General features: G+C 38.4%; 1 protein-coding gene across 4 annotated transcripts in view; it reads left to right on the top strand.

The window, feature by feature from the left end:
- Window positions 1–26,674, top strand: part of RAPGEF6 (Rap guanine nucleotide exchange factor 6) — a 235,079-nt gene that overhangs the window by 76,784 nt on the left and 131,621 nt on the right. For all 4 annotated transcript variants that reach the window (XM_077825108.1, XM_077825110.1, XM_077825106.1 and 1 more), the window contains one exon: window positions 13,038–13,181. In XM_077825108.1, coding sequence (XP_077681234.1) covers window positions 13,038–13,181 — 144 coding nt within the window. The remainder of the gene's footprint in view (window positions 1–13,037; window positions 13,182–26,674) is intronic.

The following is a 26,674-nucleotide window of genomic DNA, read 5'->3' as shown; positions in this document are numbered from 1 at the left end:
CTGCTGGGTGTGTGTGACATTATTAGAAGGCTAAGATCCTATCTCCATATGATGAGGGAGATGAACTATAATCCAAACACTGAAGAAAGGAAATTACTAAAGAGGGAACATTGCCTCTTAATACCTTTAGAGGCAGAGTTTAAAGTTTTGGAATATATCTTGTAGTGGTGGTTGCTTATTTTATAGTAGCTGTGTACTACATGCCTCAGAGTACAAGTAAGATTTCATGGTTATTGCCCCAAAGAGCTCACAGTTTAATTTCAGTGAAGGGGTTAGTAGTAGTAGGGAGGAAATGGGTGTGTTCATTTTTTAACATCAGATGAATTTAAGTCATAACAATGACGAAAGTCACAATTAAGTTTTTTAAAGCAGTCTTTAGTATCAGGCACTAGATAAAATTAGTCTTTCTCTTTCATTTGTAGTGAATATTAGATGTTAAAAGTAAAAATAATAGGTAGAAAGTTTTTGGACAGAAGCATGACTTTTAAGATTAATGTCATTTTAAAGCAGCAATATAACAAGCATTTAACGGATGGCTGGCATTAGTAGTATAACAAGAAAAAAGGAAGCCGGGGCCGAGGAGTAGATTAGTTTGGGCCACTTCCACAACATTTCTGAGGTAAGAAAATGCCATGTAAATTCGTGATTGTCCTGTATGTTCTCAAGAACAAGTGTTAGCTGTGGTGGTGATGTTCATGATTTCTTGGACCTTTTCGGGCTGTTTTGATGATGATATGTACAGAAATACTATGTGAAATGCCTCAGGCATTATTTTGCTTATTACCACTTCAAATTTTTGCCTGTTAACTACTGCTACCCAGTACATGGCTGGTGGGCTGAGCCAGATGTTTATACTGTTCTAAAGTAAAACTGATCTGAAGTTCTCTGGAACCTCTATATCCCACAGTCAGAGGCTGTCCTAGTTCCAAATTTCATTTCTCTGATAATTTTTAGGTTTTATGTATTTACAATAACTGTGATCCTTTAAATGTAGAAAACAGACATTTTGAGGAGAGTTCTTGGGCCAAATTCTGCTTTGTGTAAATGTCCATATAGGTCAGTGGATTTAGACTCCTTTAACTGAGAAACGAATTTGGCTCATTCTTTATAAGTAATTTAGGAACAATTTTTTTATTACAAAGTATTAATGCATAGTTTCATTAGTAGACCTGGTACATTATTGTCTGGACAAATTGCATGCATCTTGTGTTGAAACTCCTGTCTGATGTAAGAACTCTCTGAAGTGGGAAATGACTCATTGCTGTGTCATGAAAAAAAATTCTATATTATTTGATTTTTTCCCTAAAATGCTAATTGATGACTCACTAGCTACCAATGTGATTTGCAAAATGACATAGAGCATAATCTCTGGTCAAAATACTTGTAAGCGTACAAGCCCTAGGAAATACTGATGCCCTTATCAGTAAATTTCCCTTTAAAACTATATAGATATGTGTAAAAGAACACTTAATCATTAAGTCTTAATGGATAGGATAAGCTGTTAAAGGGAAAATAGCTACTACTAAAACATCACATGCAGAAGTTGTCTGGCTGGTGACTTTAGGTAGTAGTCATTTGCAAAACTCAGCTGAAACTGATTGAAATTTTTCCTGTAGGGATCTGTCTTCAGCATAATTGTAAAACCCAGTATTGCGAACTCAAGTACTAAAAAACCATGCCTCAGTCCTCCTCCTCCCAATCATGATTTTTGATTAAAATCATGAGCTTTTTGAAAACAAACAAAACAAAACATAAAAGTTGTTTTTATTTTTCTTGGTTTCTGTGCCATTAATGTACACTTGCTTCATATTTTCTAGCTTTTCTCTTCAACCATGAGGGCTAGAATCTTAACATTTTTAAAAATGAAAGCTGAGATTTTCATGCAATCTCTTGATTGCAACAAATGGAGCTTTAATAAAGTCACAAAATGATGTATTTCACAATAAAATAAACAGCAACACTGAAAACAAAACTTTTTTTCAAGAAGAAACCAAAATGCAACCTATTTTTGCAAAGAAATATGTAGAAAAGTCTGAAATATATCCAGAAAGGCCATGTGAGTTTTGATCCCAGCTGGCCCAATCCAATTCCCATTGAAGCCAACTGAAAATATTTTACATCAATTTGAGTGGCAGTTGGAAGAGATCCAATGTATACAGTCACTCTTCCAATTTAATGACAGGTTTCAGAGTAGCAGCCGTGTTTGCCTGTATTCGCAAACAGAAAAGGAGTACTTGTGGCACCTTAGAGACTAACCAATTTATTTGAGCATAAGGTTTCGTGAGCTACAGCTCACTTCATCGGATGCATTCAGTGGAAAATACAGTGGAGAGATTTATATGCATAGAGAACATGAAACAATGGGTGTTACCATACACACTGTAACAAGAGAGTGATCACTTAAGGTGAGCTATTACCAGCGTGGGGGGGGGACTTTTTGTAGTGATAATCAAGGTAGGCCATTTCCAGCAGTTGACAAGAATGTCTGAGGAACAGTGGGGGCTGGAGGGGGGGAATAAACATGGGAAAATAGTTTTACTTTGTAATGACCCATCCACTCCCAGTCTCTCTATTCAAGCCTAAGTTAATTGTATCCAGTTTGCAAATTAATTCCAAGTCAGCAGTCTCTCCTTGGAGTCTGTTTTTGAAGTTTTTTTGTTGAAGTATTGCAACTTTTAGGTCTGTAATCGAATGACCAAAGAGATTGAAGTGTTCTCCAACTGGTTTTTGAATGTTATAATTCTTGACGTCTGATTAAATTGCAAGAGAATTTAAAAGAGACGTTCATCTGAACTGGGGAAAAATTTTTGAACTAGGAAGAGAAAACCTACAACAATTTGACCATGTAAGTCTTAGACAATACTTTTTTGAAAAGAGGTTATTTCCTCAATAATTTTCAAATGATGCTGTTGTTTTTAGAAAATGGAACAATAATTTTACTGTTGAAACCAAACATACTGCAAGCTGAGATAGTGCAGCCGTGCCTAACTTGACAACTAAATTGAGTTCCGAGTTCAATCCACCTCTTTACAGTGGGGGTGGTCTATTTCAATATTGCCTGCCCTCAAAATTCAAAAATCATGAGTCAGGCCCCCCCACCCCCACATTCATGAGGCTTTAAGAAAAGATTAAGTTTTTTGGTCTATCATCTGATTTTTGATCTCTTCCTCCCCACTCCCAAATTGGCACCAATTTTGGCCCGACTGAAGGAGTTCGCCCTGATACAACTGAAATCAAATTATGCAAATTTGTATAAAGCGCTGCCTGAGGCTACAAAGGGCTTACTAGCTTCTTCCAAAATGCTAATGAAGTTATCCTGTGCTTCACACTAATTAATTGTGTGCCCCGGTATCTGCACATCAATTAATTTTATACCCTCATACCCACATCAATTCTTCAGCCTCTGGTCCCACATCTACCTGTTTTATCCCAGCAGCTCCAGGGTCTCTTCACCCCCACACCCTCTTACCTCCCAGGATTGGGACTCATTTTGACAGATGCTTATATTGCAGGTAAATATGAAACATCAGTTGCAACTGTTAAACAAGTGTATCTCTAGCTTCATTCTATATTTAGGGCTCAATTCAGACAGATGGGTTTGCATCTCTAAGCACAGCAAGAGAATTTGGCAGATAAGACGGGGAGTATCATCTGAGTATCTGATATCGGAGCAGAACCTTTACATGTCTTTTTCTAAGTCACAGTAAAGAAAGCCACAGATAAACCTTGCTAATTTCTTTAGTTTACAAACACTAACAAGGGCGCGTGGATATTTACAGATACCAGAAATTAACCAGGCAATCTAGATTTTGAGAATAAAAAATTGTCATCTTGAAAAAAAATAATCTGCTATTGTTTTCCACCCCTGGAAGGTGCTCCTAATTTTTCACCACTCCCTTTTTGAGGTCCTCTATCATGATCACACAGGGGGACATGGTGGATTTTATTTCATAATCTTAATTTATTTGACCGGATAAGCCACTGTTAGAACAACATTAGGCATTTCTCTCACTACCAGGATACATGTCTGCCTCTGCAGCAGTCCATTAGCCTGAGAAGCAAAAAGCAGTTTTTAGATGCTTCTAAAGTACACAGTTACAGTATTAGTCTTTATTTTCAGTGTGTAACAGAAAAGACTAGAATGACTGATTTAACAGAATAGTCTCTAGTCAAAGATGTAATTTTATTGACTTAGCATTGACCACTGCAGAGTTAGTACTACAAGAGCATTTCTGTATGGAGCAGCTTTCCCCATAAAGCATGATGCAAAGTGAAATTGAATAGGATCACATGATCTGACTCAATTTTACTCAACAACCAGTGTGTTAGCGGGTAACATCCTTCTGTTCACAAACACCATGCTGCTCTTGTGAAATCATCTGCTTGAACCTAAAGAAGAAAAAAGGAAGCACCAAGAATGAAAGTGGGGAAAGAGACTGCAATACAGTTAGATCTGCTGCAACTTTTGGCTACGTCAATTAGGATATGATTAAAACCACCAGTTTAACAATAAACAGGTCTATTTGTTAATCCAGTAAGTCACCTAGTTTCCTAAATATGATTTGCCATGGCCATCCATGTACTATCTGTTATCCTCATTAACTTAGCTTTGGCTGACCACATTTATGGCCTTTAAAACGGGTCAGTTCTCCGAGGAATCCCCTTAACAAATTGATTTATATTCTAGGAAGAAGGAGGAGATAACAAGAGATGTGAAAATCTGTCAGCAAACCTATTAGTAAACTATGCTGCATTTGTATGTGGTTAAGTGGCAAATACTTGTTGTTTTTATCTGGTCCTCATATAAAATCCTGCTAAATTTCTAAGCAAAAACAAAGAAACAACTGAAAACCAAAAATTAATTATGAGAGAAAATCAGGGAACTGAACTCAAGGCTCCTATGAGGCTGTGAAGATAATTACCAATGTGTACACCACCAGCCTGTCCCTTTTTTTTCACTTTAAGTTCCATGTAGAAATGTGACGGGCTTTGTTGATTTAGTCTGTTATGTTTAGCTATAAAAGGTGAAAGCTAACATCATGGAGAAGAAACAATGTGTTTTAGTAATTTGCTCGTCCTAGGTGGAAAATACACTGAAGTTCCAGAAAGGAATTTAAAAGACCCAGATATTTCTCTGCACTGCCTAACTGGAATTTAAGAATACTTTTAATTGTATACATACTATTAAACACAAATAGTTTAAAATACAGTACAGGAGTATAAAAGTTATGTATTTCTTTCCAGTAATGTCTACAATGTGCTTGATGGTTACCAAATAGCTAGACTGAGAAATTATATTTCTAGATATTAAATGAAATATAATTCATAAAAATATATTTATGGTATTTTTGGTTCAATTACAAATATTATCCAGAGGTGAAGGGATTTTCTGCAAAGCTTGGACGGCATGTTTTGATTTCTAAAATAGGATGTTTGAAACTTTAACAAAATATGAACCCTACCTGTCCCAAGCTGGTCTGATACTATCAAGTGAAATATCAAAACCAAAGGAACATGTAACTTTGTTGTGGCTCACGTGAAGTTAAGTTTGGAATGATCTGAATCAAGATACCAAGTGATCTGTCAGATTCAGGTAACACCTAAGCACCACTTCTGAAAACATAACAAATAAATAAAACTGTGGAGCTGACCTAAATTGGAAGAAGAAAAGGAGTACTTGTCGCACCTTAGAGACTAACCAATTTATTTGAGCATAAGGTTTCGTGAGCTACAGCTCACTTCATCGGATGCATTCAGTGGAAAATACAGTGGGGAGATTTATATACATAGAGAACATGAAACAATGGGTGTTACCATACACACTGTAACAAGAGAGTGATCACTTAAGGTGAGCTATTACCAGCAGGAGAGCGGGGGGGGAGGGGGGGGCTGACTCATGATTTTTGAATTTTGAGGGCAGGCAATATTGAAATAGATCACCCCCACTGTAAAGAGGTGGATTGAACTCGGAACTCAATTTAGTTGTCAAGTTAGGCACGGCTGCACTATCTCAGCTTGCAGTATGTTTGGTTTCAACGGTAAAATTATTGTTCCATTTTCTAAAAACAACAGCATCATTTGAAAATTATTGAGGAAATAACCTCTTTTCAGAAAAGTATTGTCTAAGACTTACATGGTCAAATTGTTGTAGGTTTTCTCTTCCTAGTTCAAAAATTTTTCCCCAGTTCAGATGAACGTCTCTTTTAAATTCTCTTGCAATTTAAGGGAGCAGGTACATGCATGGGTGTGTGTGTAAAGAAAATAAATTTATTTTTTCTTGTCAGATTTGTATATTGACAAGTTTTCTCAATTTCCAGCTGATTACTGAAGGTTTTTGAGAAATAAGCATATGAACATTGTTTTATATTGTGCCTAAGAACCAACGTAACTGATGCCACTGCATAATACAAAATTACATTACCAGTCCTCTTAAAATTTAGCATTTCAGTATAGCTATTCCTTTAATAGCTCTTTTAATATATTTGTAAGTGTTTAAATTAGGTATATATTCCCTTTCTTTTAAATGCTGAAAGATTTCCTTGTACTATTTAATTGCTTTAATTCTGTGTGATTATGGTGGAATAAAAAGTTAGGTTAATTGTACAAAGAGGCATTGATATTCTACAATAGAAAGATACCTATACTGTACAGAAGATTCCGTGTTCTTCATACTGATAGCAATATTGTTCTTTGTGCAGGAAAATGTCTGACCAGTGATATAATTAGTTTTCTAGGATACTATTTCTGTATTTTCAACTGGTAGTTATGAAATGTAATTTTCAATTCTAACACATCTAGTAGCAGTGTACTTATAAAAGCATTATTCTTGCATCATCTAGTTCATGCTACTGCTTTCTTATTCCACATAAGGCATGGATGTTGATATGTATTTTGTAGAGAAGTAGGCATGATTCATTAAAAGAATGATATGTCTACAAGCATAGTGTAATTTAAAGAACAAAAAATGCGTTTTAAAAATATGAGTCTTTCATTTGTATTTTTAATAGTGTGCTGTCACATACATTTCCTGCTTTGATGTATGCCTGTGACCTACTCTTTTTCATCATCTTTTGTGTCCGCTCAGCATGTTTAGGTTAAAGTTGGATCACATGATATCTACTGAGAATAATGGTTATCTAACTCCCTTTGGTTTATCATCATCATCTGTCTTGAAAAACTGGCTCATTGTGTGAGTCGGTCTGCTTTTCAAAAACACATCTAATACATCGCAAGACTCAAAGCTTTTTATAGAAGTTACCACATGCTAACTGCAGACCCATATTATTTCTGTTCTGTCTGACCTATACATCAGTGTGACAATATTCTTTGATTTATATTCCTAACTAATTATGTCAAAAAGGCATTTTCTCCTAAATTTTGATGTCCTAATTCTAGAAATTTATAGCTACCTCTTGGCCAAAAAGTCATCCTCTAAAGTAGGCATGTTAGAGGCTCTCTGCTGTGATCCTCTCTACCTTCAGATGTTTCCAAAATATATTTTACTTAGTGCTGGGTTCCACTTTCCATTTTAGTGAACCTGTATTGTTACCCATGAGCACTGTATCAAGTCTGCAATATCTGTATTTTAATCCTTTGACAGTTGGCAATTCATCTCTTGTGGAGCCATGCATTTTGGAAATCAAAAGACAACTGATTCTCTGTTCTTGAGAATAGAGAATGTTCAAGGCTCCCCAACACTTCATTCTTTTCACAGGAACACAGGAATTTCCATATAGGATCACATTAGTGTTCTGTGTACCAGGCAAGTACCAGATGCTTCAGAGAAAGGTGCATGAAACCCTGTAATGAATAATTTTGAATAACCAGCCCAAGTGGGAAGTTTTTCCCTAGCATCTCTCAATTAGAGGTTGCTAATGGCATGAAGCATGAGGGCTTATATCTCTCCTCCATTTCCCCCACCCACTTCTCCTCACAATACCCATCATCAGGTTTGACAAGTGAGCGCATTCCAATATCTACAACAGTGGCAGGTTGACACCTCCATGGAGTGATGAAGCTCATCGTTTTTAAGAAACAGTATGCAAAAGGAATGGTTATTTAATGTTTAGAAAAGGTGGAAGCATTGCTACTAATGGCTATCAGAGGGTGGTCCCACCTGGAGTGTCCTCTTATGGCTGGTCATAGCAGGATACGTGTGACTGCCTCAGTTTTCCCTCTCAGGTAACCCAATGATTCCACTTCAGGCTGTCTTGCTTCAATAATATCCTTCCTTTGGGTTGGTTTATTAATAAAATCATAGTGCAACTCAGTCCATAACAAAAAGTCCCAGATATAATCAATTTCCCACACTGAATGGATATAGTTTTTAAGTCCTTACTCTTCCTAACAGGACCTTCTATCAGCCTCTGCTGGGAGTCTCACCATACCATACTCTGGTGTCTTCTGCCATACCTACACTCCTTCTCAGACCTCTTCTGTCCCTCTGTCAGCACAGCCACTTTAGTCCTTCTTGATGGTGTGAAGCCCCACTCTTCTCAGAGGGAACCCCCACAGCCTGTCTTTTTAGAGATCATCCTTGCCAGGGAAGTATCCCTCAAACCCTCACCATTCCCAGCACTCTTACTGTTCTCTTGGGTGCAGCTTTCCTGTCCTGGAGATGTTAGTGGGTAAGCCACTCTGCTGCTCCTCTGCCTTCAAATAAGTCAAGTTGGAGTGAGCTGATGAGGTACTGGCTGTGCTCACCCTGTAGCACTGGCATACATAGTAATTTCCTGGAGCAAAATGGCAAATTTTACAAAACCACTTCAAATGTATTTTAATGGACAATATTTTCCAAACAGTGCTTTATATGGTGTGAAAAGTGTGTCAGCACAAACAAGAAAAATAGAGGAAGAGCTTCCATTCACTTTGTAGAGTTATTTTATTTTATTAGCACCCCTTTGACTAGGGAATTAATATGGGAAAGGGTAGGTGTCCTTTCTACTAAAATACCTGCTTCCCCTTCTGCTCCTATTTATAGTATGATTCCTCTCAGGCCGCTGTAAGAAGGAGCCTGGCCTGAAGAATAGATTGTTGAGAGTACCACAAAGAGGAGGGAAAAAAGAGACAAATTTCTAGTGAGTTAGGCTGGCTTGAATTTCAGTCCCTGCTAAGAATATTCTTGGATTTTGTATAATTTTTTTCCTGCCTTAATCTCTTCCATGATTTTTTTTTTCAGCAATTTAATTTCATTAAAGACATGCATCTCAAATTTTTCAGAGATGTAGATCTGTTTTGGTCACCAGGAGCTAGTGGAGGGTATCAAATGTCTATGTAATGCTTTGTATTAAGGTTTTATTTATAAATAGTTGATGATGATTAATAGATGTTATAAGCATGTTACAGACATGAGGAGTGTGTATTATATAAATGGTGGTTATATCCCAAAAAATTACATTAGAAACATTAAAGTTTCAAAGTCAAGCATTCAAAAGTTTGGAAATTTGAGAGTTAAATTTGCCTGTGCACCTTTAATCAGCTTCTTTGTAGGTATTATGTTAGTCTTTAATTACATGATCATTACATCCTATATTTTCCATAGGAGCTTGGCTCCTGCCTGTTCCCTTCCTCCCTATTCTGCTACTGCTTCTTCCGTCCCCCTCCCCAGCTCTTGCCCCGTCTATCCACCCCACTCCTCTGTCTGACTCCTGTCCCTTGGCCCGTTCCTCTGCTTCTGTCCCCCAACCCCTCCTAGCCTCTCCTTCTCAATCCTCCCTACCCACCCCAACACACACTGCCTGGGATCAGCAGGAGAAACACTGAGAGCACATGAGAGACAATCTCTCTGCTTTGAGTTACAGTGCTTAGTGCCACAGTGACCCTAGGCAGGTGGAAGAAGCAGTTGCAAGGGAAAGTCCTGCTAAAGCTCTGCAGCCCCAGGATGGAGCATGCTCAGCCACTCTGTGGGGATGATGCGTATGTGGTCTGGTCTGCCCATAGGAGCTATGAGGGGATGGAGCATGTTCAGCATAGTTAGAATCTTTGGAGAATTGAGCTGCAAACTTCTAACAAGTCTTTACTGGGCCTGGGTGAACTGAGATTTTCAGAGGTTTATAACGTGGCCAGGTTTGGGGATATTTTATGGCAAAAGTCATATTATTGACACTACAGTGATCCCACTGCCAGATTTCAAGTCCCTGCTAGGGCTACTCTTGGAAGAAATCTTTTACATGGGCAAAACAATGTTTTTTTTGTTTTTGCTAACCTTTTTCTCAGAAATGGCTGAATCGTTTTTGCAGAAACTTTCAAAACAAATTCTGCCTGAGGCAGACATCCAGTATGGAAAACTTCAGCCTGAACAGTTTAAGTTTGGCAAAGTTATAAGCACCCAAAAACACAGTCTTTATATAATAGGAAGTGGCAAGCTACATTAACTATAGGCATCACTACTTGCACTGCCTATAATAAACACATTGGTGGAAGCAATCTGTTGACTTGCTGGATTCTACAGGAATTGATTGATCATTTATTAACTCTAACTACTTATAAAGGTCTCTCTAATATAGCCTACTAGTGTAGGATTTGAGACCTCTGCTGCTTTGGACGGGAATCAGAATTCTGTAGAAAATAGGGTGCTTACATGTGCTGTGGTACAAAGGGCTTCCCGGCTTTTTTGGTATTTCTTTTCAGTTGTACAGTAGCCATATTAACTGAAGGAAGCAGGTGCCTTAATTACTTAGTTTCCACTAACAGTTGGTTGATTAATTCTTAACAGAAAGCAAAAACATTTTCATGCCTAATTTGCTTAGTTTTCAGTTAGAATGAGGGAAGAAAAATAGCTTCCTTTCACAGTATAGTACAGTATTATTTTGCCACAGTCCTAAGACTCTCTGAAAAATGAATAGATAGTCATGTTGTGAACTTCAGTGTCAAAACTATATAATGTTGTATCTGCTCCTGCAAGGTGCTGAGCACCCTCAGTTCCCATTGTAGTCTGTGCAACGAAGCTAAGCACCTTGTCCTAAGTACTTGACAGCTCACAGGACTCTAGACAGGGACATCAGAACAGGGAAGGCCAGGGCATCACAGTTGCCCCACTTTTTACTGGTGGTAAGGGTGAGCGATGGGAGGGAGAGGCGTGAGCAGGGGGCAGGGCCTCAGGGGAAAGAGGCAGTGCTGGGCCTTGGGGGAAAGAGGTGGCATGGGGGTGGGGCCTTGGGAGAAGGTGCAGGGCCTCAGGGGAAGGGGTGGTGTGGGGAGGCGAGGCCACGGTTTTGGGCGCCGGCGGCCCCACATACGCACACTTTTAGGAAGCTTCTGCCATTCCTGACTCTAGAAGCATATAATACATTTAGTAAAGCACTGCATGTATTGTGTGTTCGTGTGTACGCACGCGCATGTAAGATGAAATGAAATATATTTAATTATTTTGGCTAGTTTAACAGGACAGTTTTATAAGAAGCTAAACTTCAAGATTTTGGCCATGGCCACTTTCATGGGTCCGACAGTAGTGTTATCAATAAGTAAAAACCCAATTTTTGCTTTAGTCTTTTACCTCTGCCTTTGCAAACCTATAATAAAATCCCTGTGAAATATTGTTAAATGCTAGTGCGACACCTGCTTTGTTGCTTCCTTTTTGGTACTAGTGTGGTGTGAGGTTGAATTTTTTGTTTTGTTCCCAGCTGTGATGTCAGATTTGCGTCCACCTGGTCAGTTCACCAGTCATGAGCATAACTTCTCGTATATTGCCTTGCTAGAAAGGCAATTATACTGTGTCTATTTTCAAGTGATGTTATTTTTTTCTCAGTGTTTAAAAAAAAAAAAGTTTAAAATGTAAAGGGTTGTTTATATTCTCCTCCTGACATAGAGACCTGCTGCCTCAGTTAATGTAGAATGTGGGTTGTGCTTGCCATATTCATGAATAACTTCTGTGTTCTTAGTTACTTGCTTATTTACTGTCTTCCAACTCTTTCTGTCTCTTTTTTGTTTCCATTCCTCCTTGTACACTTCTGAACTTGAGTAAATTTATGAAGGTATACTGAGATGACTGCTAAGAGTCAATAAAGTTGCCGGTCTCTGTTTCAGTAGGAATTTTTTATAGCTGTGTTTTTGAATGTCCAAATTTAAATATTTTAAATATGTGAAATAAGAAAGTAGAAACTGCTGTGTATTAAAGATATGTTAGAAGAATTCTTTGCTTGGATGTAGCCTTATTTGTATATACATGTCTGTTCTGTTTCCTGCTGTGATATGTTTTTCCAAGACATCAGAAGGAAATGTGGAAGGATGGGCCTGCTTTTTAGAGGGCGGAGGGTGTGGGGGGGAGGGGAAGGAAATGGAATTAGAACAAGCTAGATACAGGTACAGTACTTAATGTTTACCTGTGTTCATATGTTTAAATACCTTTTAAAAATTTTTATACCCAAATAAAGTTGAGTGTGAAACGCTCACGGCAGTTTCTAGTTACTTCTTTTTAAAGTTGTTTTATATTTGTTCAGTGAAGTGATCATTAATAAAGGATGAGATCTTATAGTTGTTGGATGGATGGGCTAGGACCTAGCTGGTCACGGACAATCCTAACACATTTTTAAGCATGAGGTGCCCTGTCTACACTGCAAAGGCTTCGTAAAATCATATTATATTATTTAAAACAAAGTAGCTAACATGTTTTAATGAGCAACCTCATAACCATAGGGAATACAAAATGGTCAAGTGTATTTTTTTGAGTTGATGATGCCCCTTGAACTGAGCAATATGTAATTATTTTAATTGTTATGGTGTAGTATGTGTAAGTGCAATGAGAAGTCTTTACAACTTGTAAACGATTTTGTCTAAAGGACATGTATGCGTCGGGGAGAGGGGACTTTTTTTTTTTACTGTTTCCTGGAAGGAAACTGTGGCCTTCAGCTCATTGTAATAACATCATTTCAAGACACGTAGCATTTGCTTAAGAAATTTGTGTAGTCTGTTTCCTAAGAAAGACTTAACTGTTCTTAGCTAATGTTAATGCCTTCCTCATGAGCTTAATAAAACTCCACCGACTTTCAATAATATGGAAGAATTGGATGTTTAACCAGGATCCTGAACATGTATTTCAGGTGGAGAATTCCAAAGACAATGAAGAGAATATCCTGCAAAGAGAAGTTCCCCTCAGGCAGTCTCGACGAAGGTTTAGGAAGATTAACCAGCGGGGAGAACGTCAGACCATCACAGACAATGTGGATGCTAGCAGTTATCTTTCGGTGAGCACGTTTTCTATTAACAAAAACTGATCAGCCTAGTTGGTTTCTCATTGTCTGAGCATTTGGGTCTTTTAGGGTCAAAGACAGAAGGAGATAAAAATGTTAGTTTGTTTTTATTTTATCTGTAAACATTTTTCTCCTTGGAGAACACAGAGAACACTTTGGATTTTATAGCTATAGGTGACAGTTCAGGTTCAGCAGTTCAGAGCAAAAATGCTTTGGTTTATGGATCTGCAGCTGTGTGTAATAGTGAAAATGCTTAGAAGGCCATTGGTCAGTGAAAAGGATTGTCCTCCTCAAAGACCTCCATGGATACTTGGTTGTTGTTTTTGCAATATCTTTAAATCAAGTACTCATCCTAAAACGTTGAGATTGTTTTTTCTATTCAGTTTAGATCATGTTGAAAAGTATTTTATGAAATCCCAGCTACTGTACAATATGAAGGCATATCTTGATGTTTCACCTGTTGTTCAATTCGGTATAAAGATCGGAGAGTTTACTTGAAAATAGCAGAATTTGGTGAGGTGAAATTAGCCATCCGGTAGGGTATTTGCCACACTAAATATTGCCACACTAAATATTACTAAATATATAAATCTGTTTTGTGCCAAGGTAAATACAGCTGTGATTCTCAGGCCACAATATTTTTTCTACAGGTTTCTGTTTTCCACTAGTGTTGTGTAATTGCATGCTAAAATCCTGTTAGTGGTGGGTTGTATGTGTGTGGTCCACACAAAAGGTTTCATTTGAAAGTAACTGTTCTAGATGTTTTGTTGATTTGACATTAAATCAGGTTACCAATAAATCAAACAAATTATCATGAAAAATGTTCACATTACCAGAAATTATACTTTCTGCTATTTTATAATATTAGGGTTTAGTGGAGCAAAATTTTAATGAGTCTTCAGGCCAGAAAAAGGAAAACAAATTAAGTAACTCTCTCAAACAAAAAAATACAAACCAAAACAAAAAACCCACAACCTTGATGGTCTCTTCTAGTTGGGAGGCTTGCAAAGCATTTGAAACACAATCATTAAACCTGAAATTCAACTACTTTCTGACTATATTTGAGTAAATTAGTTTTTTGGCATGTGATTAATGTTTTTAGAAGATAATTTTAAAAATTCCAAAACATTGGCACTTCAGGGAGTATAGGTTATGTTGGCATTTGTCTTCTAAGCAGAAAGGCTATTGTTGCTGTAATTGTGTATACTTTAGGTTCAGCTTCCTGTATCTCCTCATTTCAGGATGTGTGATGTATTCTGTTCTGTGTCAAGAATTAGTAAACAAACTGAGCTAGTCACTGAAGTGAGAATTTATGTCTCCTAGCTCTGGGAAATGCCTAAGGGTTTGATCATGGATGAAGGTCTAGCCTTTGTGATTGTGACAAAATATACATCTTTCTTCATCCATTGCATTTCTTATTTAAGGCTGAATCAGCACAGAAAATAGTAGTTCTCAAAGTTTTCATCCTTTGACCACTTTGTAAGGAAGAGAGAATCTTGTGACCAACAGATCCTGTGATTCTGTCTGTATGATTTTGACGGGTACAAGAATTGACAGTGTCAGCTATTTTAGGCACCAAGTTTAATTCCATGGAGTTTGGTTGCACAAACTACATTTCTGGAAGAAAATCTGTCAGTTGGTTATCTCAGCTGGTTAACAGCTGACTGAAGTAAAAACCAGTATCATTTATAGATCATGAGATTTTGCTACCTGTATGACAGTTTCAGATAATTTCTGTAGCAAAAAAGCTTTTCAGTGGACAAATCGACTGATGACTAAGAAATCAAAACATAATAGAATACATTTACCTGCTCCACATTCAGCAAGTAACAAAATTATAAAAAGGAAAAAAGTGTGTGCAGATTTCACTAAATTTAGTCAAAGTTTTGTAAAATAATTAGGTAAAATATCTTGTATTAAATAATATGGTTTCTTCTTTATATGCAGATATAACTCCCATTAGCGTTGGTGTGAGTTACTTGTGCACACTGAGTAGCGAATATACTGCTAATATAAGATCATTGGTTCCCTAAGGTTTTGAAAATCTCAGATAAAGCATTGACTCTCTCATAATTACCTTTTCACATTTGAGCATATCAATACATACATTTTTACCATCTGACAGTAGTTCATAATTACCGTCCTTATATCTGTCTATAACACTATGCACTGGGGATATCTCTATATATAATTGTGATTGCAGTTGCAACTTGATCAATGTCAGCTTTTCAGGAACAAATGATGAAAAAATAACAAGCAGTAGACAATGTGTGAAAAGATTTTCAGGAATCAAACTCTGAAAAACCTTATATATTTAACTGTTTGTTATTAAATGTGGTGTAGAGAAACTTTGACTGTAGTTCGCAATAGGCAAGACATTGCAATAGCATCCCTTCCAAAGCTGGAAAGTTGTTTACAAACTTTCCAACAAATTTGCCCCATGACAAGATTATAATTAATAATTGCAGTACGTTATTTCACTTTTCTGCCTGCTGCTAACTGCTCTTTGATAGAGGCTGAATGTGGTTTGATAGATCTTGTATCTAAGCCCTATTTAATGATCACATTATTCCATATTGCACGCATTGTGTTACATTCATGGTATAAATCAGTTCATTTTAGGTATTTGTATTTAAAGTCCTGTAGTCCATGAGTCTTGGGGGGCAGTCTAGACCAAGCAGGGGTGGTCATGACTTGTCCTGCAACCTGCCTTACAATGCTCACACCGAGCCTACAAGCATGCAGATCACACCTGAAGGGTCTGTGTGCTAGACAGCACTTGTTCAGCAGCTCTGACCCCAGCAAGCAGTCTACAGCCCTACTCTGGTCTTGGCTACAACCAGCAAGGTGACCCCAACGCACTCCCAGGCCCGAATTTTCCCAAAGCCACGTATTCTGTAACGTCCTATCCGTCTCCTGGACAGTTCAGAGAAATAATATAGTTCATTTGTTCTTGTAAAGAGACAAAAAGCACATCACAGCTTATTAATTGGGGTAAATACACCCTTCCCTTTAAACACAGCACTGAGTTGGTCTAGAGTAAAAATAAAACAAATTCATTAACAATAGAACATAGATAAGTGATGCCAAGTAAAAGGAATAAAGATAGGGTTACAAGCAAATAAATGTGAAAACACACATCTAAAAATCTAAAACTTAATCTAGCATGGTACAAGCTTTGTTCAAGATGGTTTCTCTGACCAGTCTGCGTTCTTCCCAGTCATGGCTAGCTTTTCCTCAGTCAGGACCTTCCATAGAGGGTAAAATATCTTTGCCAAAGCATGCTTTTCACCTATGTTCAGTTTCCAGAGACTTAAAACCTCCTGCATGTGGTTGAAGGACCCATCTTTCTCAGGTTGCAAGAGCTCTGTTCCATTGTGTCTGTCTTGTGATGGATGCCAAAGATGACTTCTGTCTTTGCTTATATCTTCCAAAGTTCAGTAGCTTTGTTTCAAGAGGTAGGATGACCTCCTGCTGTTTTTTCTTCCTGTGTCTTCTCATCCCCTTGTTGATTTCTATGTAAATGAGACTTTCATTGTTTTTGCAAAAAGAAAAGGAGTACTTGTGGCACCTTAGAGACTAACCAATTTATTTGAGCATGAGCTTTCGTGAGCTACAGCTCGCTGTAGCTCACGAAAGCTCATGCTCAAATAAATTGGTTAGTCTCTAAGGTGCCACAAGTACTCCTTTTCTTTTTGCGAATACAGACTAACACGGCTGTTACTCTGAAACCTGCCATTGTTTTTGGTCACACCTTGCTTAATTTACATAGGAAACAGGTAAATGGCTGCCATCTCTCCTGTCTGAGAGGGAACCTGTTTCTCCCTGTTTAGCCACAGACTGTAAAGCATAATATCATTAAGTATTCATATTTCTCATATAGCGTTAATACATACATTTCACAATCATATGGATCACCACTGTGCCATTAGCTTCCAGAAAAAAGCCTCACTTTATACATTTGTATAATAAAGTAATATTGTATACAATCAGTTGATTCAATTGTTTATCACTTGAGATTCAGCCCCCATGCCTTTATAGAGCAGTAAGCCTTTGAAATGGATTCTTCTGATTTACCCCTCAAAGTAAAGTTTATTCAAGCTGTGAAGAAGGTGACATGGAGTCTGGTAGTAAAGGAAGCTTTACGTTCTTTCTTCCCACACTTGTTGTTAGCTTAATATTTTTGTTTACCTAATCTGTAAAAATGGACCATTGTTGTCTTTGCCTGAAGACTGGGCTGGTCAGAGAATCAAATACATATTCCTTTAGCTAAGGCAGACCTGTTTACCAACTCCCCTGACATGCCTCTCATAATTTCAGCATATATTCATAACTTTTTATGTACACTCTGTGTATCCATTATGCAGGAATATTAATGATCTGTGAGTTAGTAGTTTTCCAATGATATCTTACATGACAACTTTTTAAATACAGATTATAACCATAGTGAGTTGGGGTACACCGAATTGGTCAGGCCAGCTGAAACTCATTACCTGATACCATTGAATTCTTTGCCCTCTGACACTGGGATGCTCTGTAGGTCATAAGTATACAACATAGCATTATTTATGTGAGTTTGAGGGTATGTCTACACAGGGATTAAAAAAAACCTGCAGCTGGCCTTGGTCAGCTGACTCAAACTCACGGGGCTTGGGCTGCCGGGCTGAAAAATTGTTGTTGTATAGACTCTTGGGCTGGAACCCAAGCTGTGGGACCCTGCGAGGGTGGAAGGTCCCAGAGCTCGGGCTCCAGCCCGAGCCTGAAACTATACAACAATTTTTCAGCCCCTCAAGCCCAAGTCAGTGGACGCAGGCCAGCTGCAGTAGTGCCGCGGGTTTTTTATCCTTGTGTAGATGTAGCCTGAATGCTGTCTGGCACGTGTAACTTTTTAATCTCTAAGGGTATTTCTCCATTGCGCATGGACACACACAGACACAAAAGTGTGTTCTTAACTTGGGCTAAAATTGCAGTGAAGACACAACAGTTCAACTTATAACTCAAGTTGGCAGCTTGAATTCAGCCCCAGGTATTGTATAGCCTATAACTCAAGCTGCTAACCCTAGTTAAATGCCATTTGCATTGTCTGCACACTGCTAATTTAATCTGAGTTAGCTACCCCAAGTTAATAAAACACCGTTTTTTGTTGTTGTTTTGTTTTTTGCTGTGAAGACCTAACCTAGAACTAAACTTTTATTTGTTCATGGTTCAGAGTTTCAGTAGGTTTGCCCCAGTCTAAAACTCCCTTTTGTTATTCCTATGCATGGGGACTCTCCATGTTGCCCCCTTAACCTCTTAAATATGCAAATTTCTGCAATTAAATGCAGTGTGACTCATGATTAAGAATAAGGTTAATCTTTGTTTTTATAAAACATAACTTGTTAAGTGCCACTGTTCAGACACTTGAGTTTGCAGCTGGTGCATGTCTGGAACTCCTATTTATGTCAGAGGAAGTTTTATACACAGAGCAGCTGCAGATCTAGTCCCATATTAGTCATTTGTCTCCCAAATAGTTTTAATTTAACTTTATTAAAGTATTTTAAACTCTTAATTTCCCAATGACTGTTACTTGGTATTATGGGGAAAAGCACTAGAAGCTAAGAGGGTTATTTTAGTAAACTACATGAATTTACAATAATTAAAATGCAAATTGCAATAACAGTGCAGAGTTCCTCTTGCATTTTGCTTATATTGCCTTCTCTGTGCATTCATATTTTTCCTTTTAATGTAGGTAATTTAAAAATGGTTAAAGGAAAAAAATGGACCAACGTTGGCTTAGTTAATTTAGTTTTGTGAAAGTGGAAGTTTGCATGTTCATTTGTATAGTTTACAGATTCTTTTCTTAGTATATCCTTGCAGGTTCTCAGAGTTGTGTGTCAACAGCAGTATTTCTACTCTCTGGAAATATCAGTGGATTTTTTCCCCCTAACAGGATGAAAAACTGATTTTATAATGGGAAGGTTTATCCCTCCCTTTCCCTCACTCACGCAGAAGACATTTTACCATTTACATAGATTTGTACTCTATTTATAACCAGACATGAGTTTATTTTCACATTACTTCTGCTAGGTAGATACATTTATCCCCGTTTGGCAGGTGGGCAGACTGAGACAGAGACCAAGGAGACCTAGCAGATCAGGAGCAGTAGTAGTTCCCAGTCCAATACTCAGTCTGATAGACAATGTTACCAGCCTTTTTAATTTAAAAAAATAATCATCCCAATGGGCATAGATGGAATATGCACTAAATAAATTATGGTTTGTTTTTTATAATCGGTCTCATAAGGGTAGTCATTTATTTAGTAAGCATTTCTGACAGACATGGAAAAACTAGAACCAGGTCACAACAATTTACACGTTTCAGGGGATCACTGTCAAAAGTACAGCTTTTGTAAAATTTAACTTTAATAATACATAATTTATAATCTAATGGCATATGGTGGTTTAAAAAAAATTCTGTCATTATGTGGAAGCAGCTAGGATGTTTTTTAAATGTAACATTTTAGCCAAGTTGGTCCCAGGATATTAGAGAGACAAAGTGGGTGAGGTAATATCTTTCTGCTGGTGAGAGAGACCAGCTTTTGAGTTTACACAGAGCTCTTCAGCAGGTCTAGGAAATGCAGGCTTGGTCTACACTACAGAGTTACGTCAACCTAAGGCAGGTTATGTTGACCTAATTCTGTAAGCGTCTACACTGCAATGTTGCTCCCACTGATGAAAGTCTCCCACTACACCAAATTAATAACTCCACCTCCATGAGAGGCATAGTACTTAGGTTGATGTAGTTAGGTCACTAACAGTGTAGTTTAGACACTGCATTGCTTACATCAGACTGTTCTAGCTGTCAGTCCCTGGTGCCAGACAGCCAGATCCCAACCACACCAGGGCTTGGGCTGTCAGTGCCCCACAAATGCCCCTACTGACAATTAAATCGGTACAAGCACTCCTAGTGAGGACATGCACCACTAACAAAAGGAGCTAGTGCGGACGTGCACAAATCAATTTAATTACTGTAGGTGCTGTACATCGATGTAACTTATGTTGACTTAATTTTGTACTGTAGACTTGTCCGTACTCAGAGCATCACAGTGAAATACAAGGTAGAACAGATTGTTTAGCAGAAGTAATTCACCTTGAATGGTTCCTTGAAATGTGTGTTAAGTGGCCTGTTAACACCTCTCCAGTCATTTGAGGTAGGGGGAAGCTGTGGGGTGGGTTTAGTGGGCTGTAGACTGTTGTAATAAGCCATAAATCTAGTCTCTCTATTCAGTCCATGTTTGTTAGTGTCTAGCAAAGTTATGAATTAATTTCCTAGGCTTGACTTTTAAAGGCGTTGTGAAGGTTTTCTATGAGAATTTCAAAGGAAACCTGTACCACACTTTCAAAAGATTAGCCTGGGAGGTAAATTTTATTTAGCTGTGACACTCAGTACATTTCCCTGACCTGAAGAAGAGCTCTGTGTAAGCTCAAAAAATTGTCTCTCGCCAACTGAAGTTGGTCCTATAAAAGATATTGCCTCACCCATCTTGTCTCACGTTTTAAATGTAAAAATTTAATGGAAATAATACGTACTGCAAATAATACAATAAATTATAAAATACACAAGTATCTACCAAGAAGTTGTGATCACTTACATCTCAACCTCTTCCTTATTAATAGCACAGTACTGTATATTTTAAACTAACATTGCCCTTTCTCTGAAACATAGCAGTTTAACTCTTTTATACTAAGTGGATGAGAAGGTGTAAGAGATATCCCAAAGAAATGCCAAGATTGTGCTATGTTTTCTTAATCCTAGAAATGCAGGACTGGAAGGGATCTCAGTAGGTCATCTAGTCTAGTCCCCTGCACCGAGGCAGAACGGAGTCTGGGAAAGTGGCAATTCCTGTGCTTGGGCAGCATAGGCAGTGCTCCCTCTGTATGCCCCGGGGGTATAAATTGCCCCAAAGTGAGGGGAAACAGGGCACAGAATCTTAGAATTATAGATTTGAGAGGGTTACGTGAGACAAGCATTACGAAAGTCGAGATACTGTAAATGACATCTACTGTTCCTCCCTCCCACCCCCATCCCCCAGGCTTGTTAACCTGTCAAAGGAGGACATTTGGTTGGTTTGACATAATTTGTTCTTGACAAATCCATGTCGACTGTTACTTTGCCTTTATTTACTTCTAGGTGCCTGCAAATTGATTGTTTGATTATTTGCTCCATTATCTTTCTGGGTACCAAAGTTAAGCTGGCTGGTCTCGAATTCCCTGGGTTGTATTTATTCCCCTTTTTATAGATAGGTACTCTTTTTGGCTTTTCCAGTCATCAGGTATCTTTCCAGTCCTCCATGAGTTCTCAAAGATAATTGCTAATGGGTCAAAGATCTCTTCAGCCAGCTCCTTAAGTATTCTAGGATGTATTCCACATGTATTTCGTGTACTTTAATCTTCACATCTCTTTTAAATAATAATTTTGGCGGCATATAGAGGTATCCATTTTTACAGCAGTCTGCTAATGAAGAGTACTTGAGTGGCAAATTTCTTGTTCTTTTAAATATATCGTACATTAAGTAATGTAATCCTGTTCAGAGGATCTTGTTGTTAATCTAGAATATCTTGTAGTTGGGAGAGAACATATCACTTGTTTGGGTGGTGGGAGGAATAAGAACTAGCATACCGGATCAGAACTAATCCAATACATTCTCTCTACCCATGTAAAATGCTTAATCTACGTGTTTTGTAATCTGTTTTAACTATGATTTTAATTATAGCCAATTTTACCTGGTACTGAAACAAGGCTTACTGATCTGTAGTTTCCAGGATCACCCCAACCACTGTTTTGGGTTTTTTTTTGTTTTTAAAAAGATTTAAAAAGATAACCACCCTCTAGTTATATGGAATAGCAATCTTTTCCACCATGATTTCAACAATTTCCATCCCACCACCAACCTCAGCCTGGTCCAGTCCACACAAGAGATACACTTCCTGGACACTACAGTGCTAATAAACAATGGTCACATAAACACCACCCTATACCGGAAACCTACTGACCGCTATTCCTACCTGCATGCCTCCAGCTTTCACCCTGACCACACCACACGATCCATCGTCTACAGCCAAGCTCTGCGATACAACCGCATTTGCTCCAACCCCTCAGACAGAGACAAACACCTACAAGATCTCTGTCAAGCTTTCTTACAACTACAATACCCACCTGCGGAAGTAAAGAAACAGATTGATAGAGCCAGAAGAGTTCCCAGAAGTTACCTACTACAGGACAGGCCTAACAAAGAAAATAACAGAACGCCACTAGCCGTCACCTTCAGCCCCCAACTAAAACCCCTCCAACGCATTATTAAGGATCTACAACCTATCCTAAAGGATGACCCAACACTCTCACAAATCTTGGGAGACAGGCCAGTCCTTGCCTACAGACAGCCCCGCAACCTGAAGCAAATACTCACCAACAACCACATACCACACAACAGAACCACTAACCCAGGAACTTATCCTTGCAACAAAGCCCGTTGCCAATTGTGCCCACATATCTATTCAGGGGACACCATCACAGGGCCTAATAACATCAGCCACACTATCAGAGGCTCGTTCACCTGCACATCCACCAATGTGATTTATGCCATCATGTGCCAGCAATGCCCCTCTGCCATGTACATTGGTCAAACTGGACAGTCTCTACGTAAAAGAATAAATGGACACAAATCAGATGTCAAGAATTATAACATTCATAAACCAGTCGGAGAACACTTCAATCTCTCTGGTCACGCAATCACAGACATGAAGGTCGCTATCTTAAAACAAAAAAACTTCAAATCCAGACTCCAGCGAGAAACTGCTGAATTGGAATTCATTTGCAAATTGGATACTATTAATTTAGGCTTAAATAGAGACTGGGAGTGGCTAAGTCATTATGCAAGGTAGCCTATTTCCTCTTGTTTTTTCCTACCCCCCCCCCGATGTTCTGGTTTAACTTGGATTTAAACTTGGAGAGTGGCCAGTTTGGATGAGCTATTACCAGCAGGAGAGTGAGTTTGTGTGTGTATGGGGGTGGGTTTTTGGAGGGGGGTGAGGGAGTGAGAGAACCTGGATTTGTGCAGGAAATGGCCTAACTTCATTATCATGCACATTGTGTAAAGAGTTGTCACTTTGGATGGGCTATCACCAGCAGGAGAGTGAATTTGTGTGGGGGGGTGGAGGGTGAGAAAACCTGGATTTGTGCTGGAAATGGCTTTTAGATAAGCTATTACCAGCAGGACAGTGGGGTGGGAGGAGGTATTGTTTCATATTCTCTGTGTATATATAGAGTCTGCTGCAGTTTCCACGGTATGCATCTGATGAAGTGAGCTGTAGCTCACGAAAGCTCATGCTCAAATAAATTCGTTAGTCTCTAAGGTGCCACAAGTACTCCTTTTCTTTCTGCATATTTTTGTTAGCAGTTCAGCCATATCCATTATTAAATTCCTTCAGAACTCTCAGGCAAATAACATCCAGTCCTTATAGTGTATTGCTCTTCTGTACTTCAGTTTGTTCCAGCGCCTTGTCTTTTGGCACTTCAAACTTTGATAGTGTCTCATCTTTATTACTTGAAGAGTAGGGGTGAAATCCTGACCCCAAGGAATTCAATGAGAGTTTTGCCATTTACTTCAATAGGGGCCAAGATTTTACCCTAGGTATCTTATCAGCATCTTTTGAAGTGAAGACTGATGCAAAGAGGTAATTTAGCTTCTCTGTTTTTGATACTTATTTGTTTTTTTGGTCATAGGAACTTTGAAGAGCCCATCTAACATAGTGAATGCCAGTGAAAAAGAGGAAGGATCAGAGGCTAAAATAGGGAAAGAACATGTTAAAAATCACTTAGACAAGTTAGCTGTCTTTAAATCACCCCAGTGCCTGATTAAATACATCCTAGAATGCTCAGGGTGCTGACTGAGGAGATATCTGAGCCATTAGTGATTATCGTCAAAAAGTCATGGAAGATGGGAGAGATTCCAGAGGACTGGAAAATGGCAAATATAGTGCCAATCTATAAAAAGGGAAATAAGGACAACCTGGGAAATTACAGACCAATCAGCTTAACTTCAGTACCTGGAAAGATAACCGAGCAAATAATTAAGCAATCAATTTGCAAACAACTAGAAGATAATAAGGTGATAAGTAATTGCATAGATTTGTCAAGACCAAATTGTGTCATAGCAACCTAATAGCTTTCTTTGACAGGGTAACAAGGGTAACCTTGTGGATGTGGTGGAAGCGGTAGATGTGGTATATCTTGACTTTAGTAAAACTTTTGATAAACAAACTAGGGAAATACAACCTAGATTGAGCTACTACAAGGTGAGTGCATAACTGGTTGGAAAACCGTTCCCAGAGAGTGGGGTGGGGGGAGAGAAAACCTTTTGTAGTGATAAACACCCATTTTTTCATGGTCTGTGTGTATAAAAACATCTTCTGTGTTTTCCACAGTATGCATCCGATGAAGTGAGCTGTAGCTCACGAAAGCTTATGCTCAAATAAATTGGTTAGTCTCTAAGGTGCCACAAGTACTCCTTTTCTTTTTGCGAATACAGACTAACATGGTTGTTACTCTGAAGCCGTTCCCAGAGTGTAATTATTAGTGGTTCACAGTCAAGCTGGAAGAGCATATCAATTGCAGTCCCTCAGGGATCAGTTCCGGGTCTGGTTCTGTTCAATATCTTCATCATTGATTTAGATAACGGCATAGAGAGCACACATACAAAGTTTGTGGACGATACCACGCTGGGAGGGGTTACAAGTGCTTTGGAGGATAGGATTAAAATTCAAAATGATCTGAACGAACTGAAGAAATGGCATGAAGTAAATAGGATGAAATTCAATAAGGACAAATGCAAAGTACTCCACTTAGGAAAGAACAATCAGTTGCACACATACAAAATGGGAAATGACCTGCCTAGGAAGGAATACTGTGGAAAGGGATCTGGGGGTCATAGCTGATCACAGACTAAATATTAGTCAACAGTGTAACACTATTGCAAAAAAAAAAAAAAAAAAGCAAACATCATTCTGGGATGTATCAGCAGGAGTGTTGTAAGCAAGACACAAGAAGTAATTCTTCCGCTTTACTCTGCGGTGATTATGCCTCAGCTGGATTATTGGGTCCAGTTCTGGGTGCCATCGTTCAGGAAAGATGTGGACAAATTGTAGAGAGTCCAGAGAAGAGCAACAAAAATGATCTAGAAAACATGACCTATGAGGTCAGACTGAAAAAAGTGGCTTTATTTAGTCTGGAGAAAAGAAGATTGAGAGGGGGCATGATAACAGTTTTCAAGTACATAAAAGGTTGTTACCAGGAATAGGGAGGTAAATTGTTCTCGTTAACCTCTGAGGATAGGACAAGAAGCAATGGACTTCTAAACCTCCCTTACTGCAATTGGTTGGACATTAGGAAGAACTTCCTGACTGTCAGGGTGATTAAGCACAGGAATAATTGCCTAGGGAGGTTGTGGAATCTCTGTCATTGGAGATTTTTAAGAGCAGGTTAGACAAACACCTGTCAGGGATGGTCTAGATAATACTTAGACCTTCCACGAGTGCAGAGGACTGGACCAGATGACCTCTCGAGATCCTTTCCAGTCCTATAATTCTACAATAGCCACTTATGTCTTCTAACTTAGATGTTAACATTTTGTCGGCTGTAACGGCTCATGTTCTTTTCCATGAGCTGGATTACATGTATTAGTAGACAGGTCTTCAGTGTTTGTAGATTTGTTGAGAACATATATTGGGGAAGAACCCAAGCAAAAACTCATGTCAATTGTTAGGTGTTTGCATTTGTGGCCTTTTCATGTCATTTTAAATTTTTATTTGTGCGAGCAGAAAGAAGCTGCGTCTGTGGTATATTCATTTCCTGAACAGTCTAGAAGGAACAGACTAGTTTATCTTTTGTTTATGCATTAGATCTAAATTAAGTCTGCAGTTTGCATGCCGTGTTAACGTTTAGAGGAAAGAGGAATGTGTGTCTGGTTTGTAGGCCTGGCCACAGTACATTTCACAAAACTGCAGCAAAATTTGTCTGAGAGACTAGACTGCTAACTGCTGAATCTGTGAGCTAGAAACCAGAATTATTGCAGGGCTGACATCCTTGTCTTGGAGAGTGGGGAGAGGACTTAGATAGTTGTATCACTTACAGAGTGCTGTTAACTGATGGTGTCAACTGTTAGAGGAAACTGCTTGTCTGACTAAATGCCAATTCATTGACTAAGAGAGGCAGAATATAACAGATTTAAAATGGCATCCAAGATTACTGCACGAGGAAGAAGATAAACTATCTAATACTCACTGATGATTTTGCCATGATGGCTTCTTTATTGTACCTTTTCTTTCATTTTTAAGGGTGGGAAGGTCCACCAAATGTTTGTATTAATCAAGTTTTCACTTATTTTATTGTCTGTATTTATTAATTTTTCAATGCTGATTCTGTTAGTTTTATCAGCTGCACCACCATCAAAC

Source organism: Eretmochelys imbricata, chromosome 8 (genome assembly GCF_965152235.1).
Source record: "Eretmochelys imbricata isolate rEreImb1 chromosome 8, rEreImb1.hap1, whole genome shotgun sequence".
In the NCBI taxonomy this organism is placed as follows: domain Eukaryota; kingdom Metazoa; phylum Chordata; order Testudines; family Cheloniidae; genus Eretmochelys; species Eretmochelys imbricata.
The sequence above is the reverse complement of the archived record's forward strand: the minus strand, read 5'-3'. Positions and strand labels throughout refer to the sequence as shown.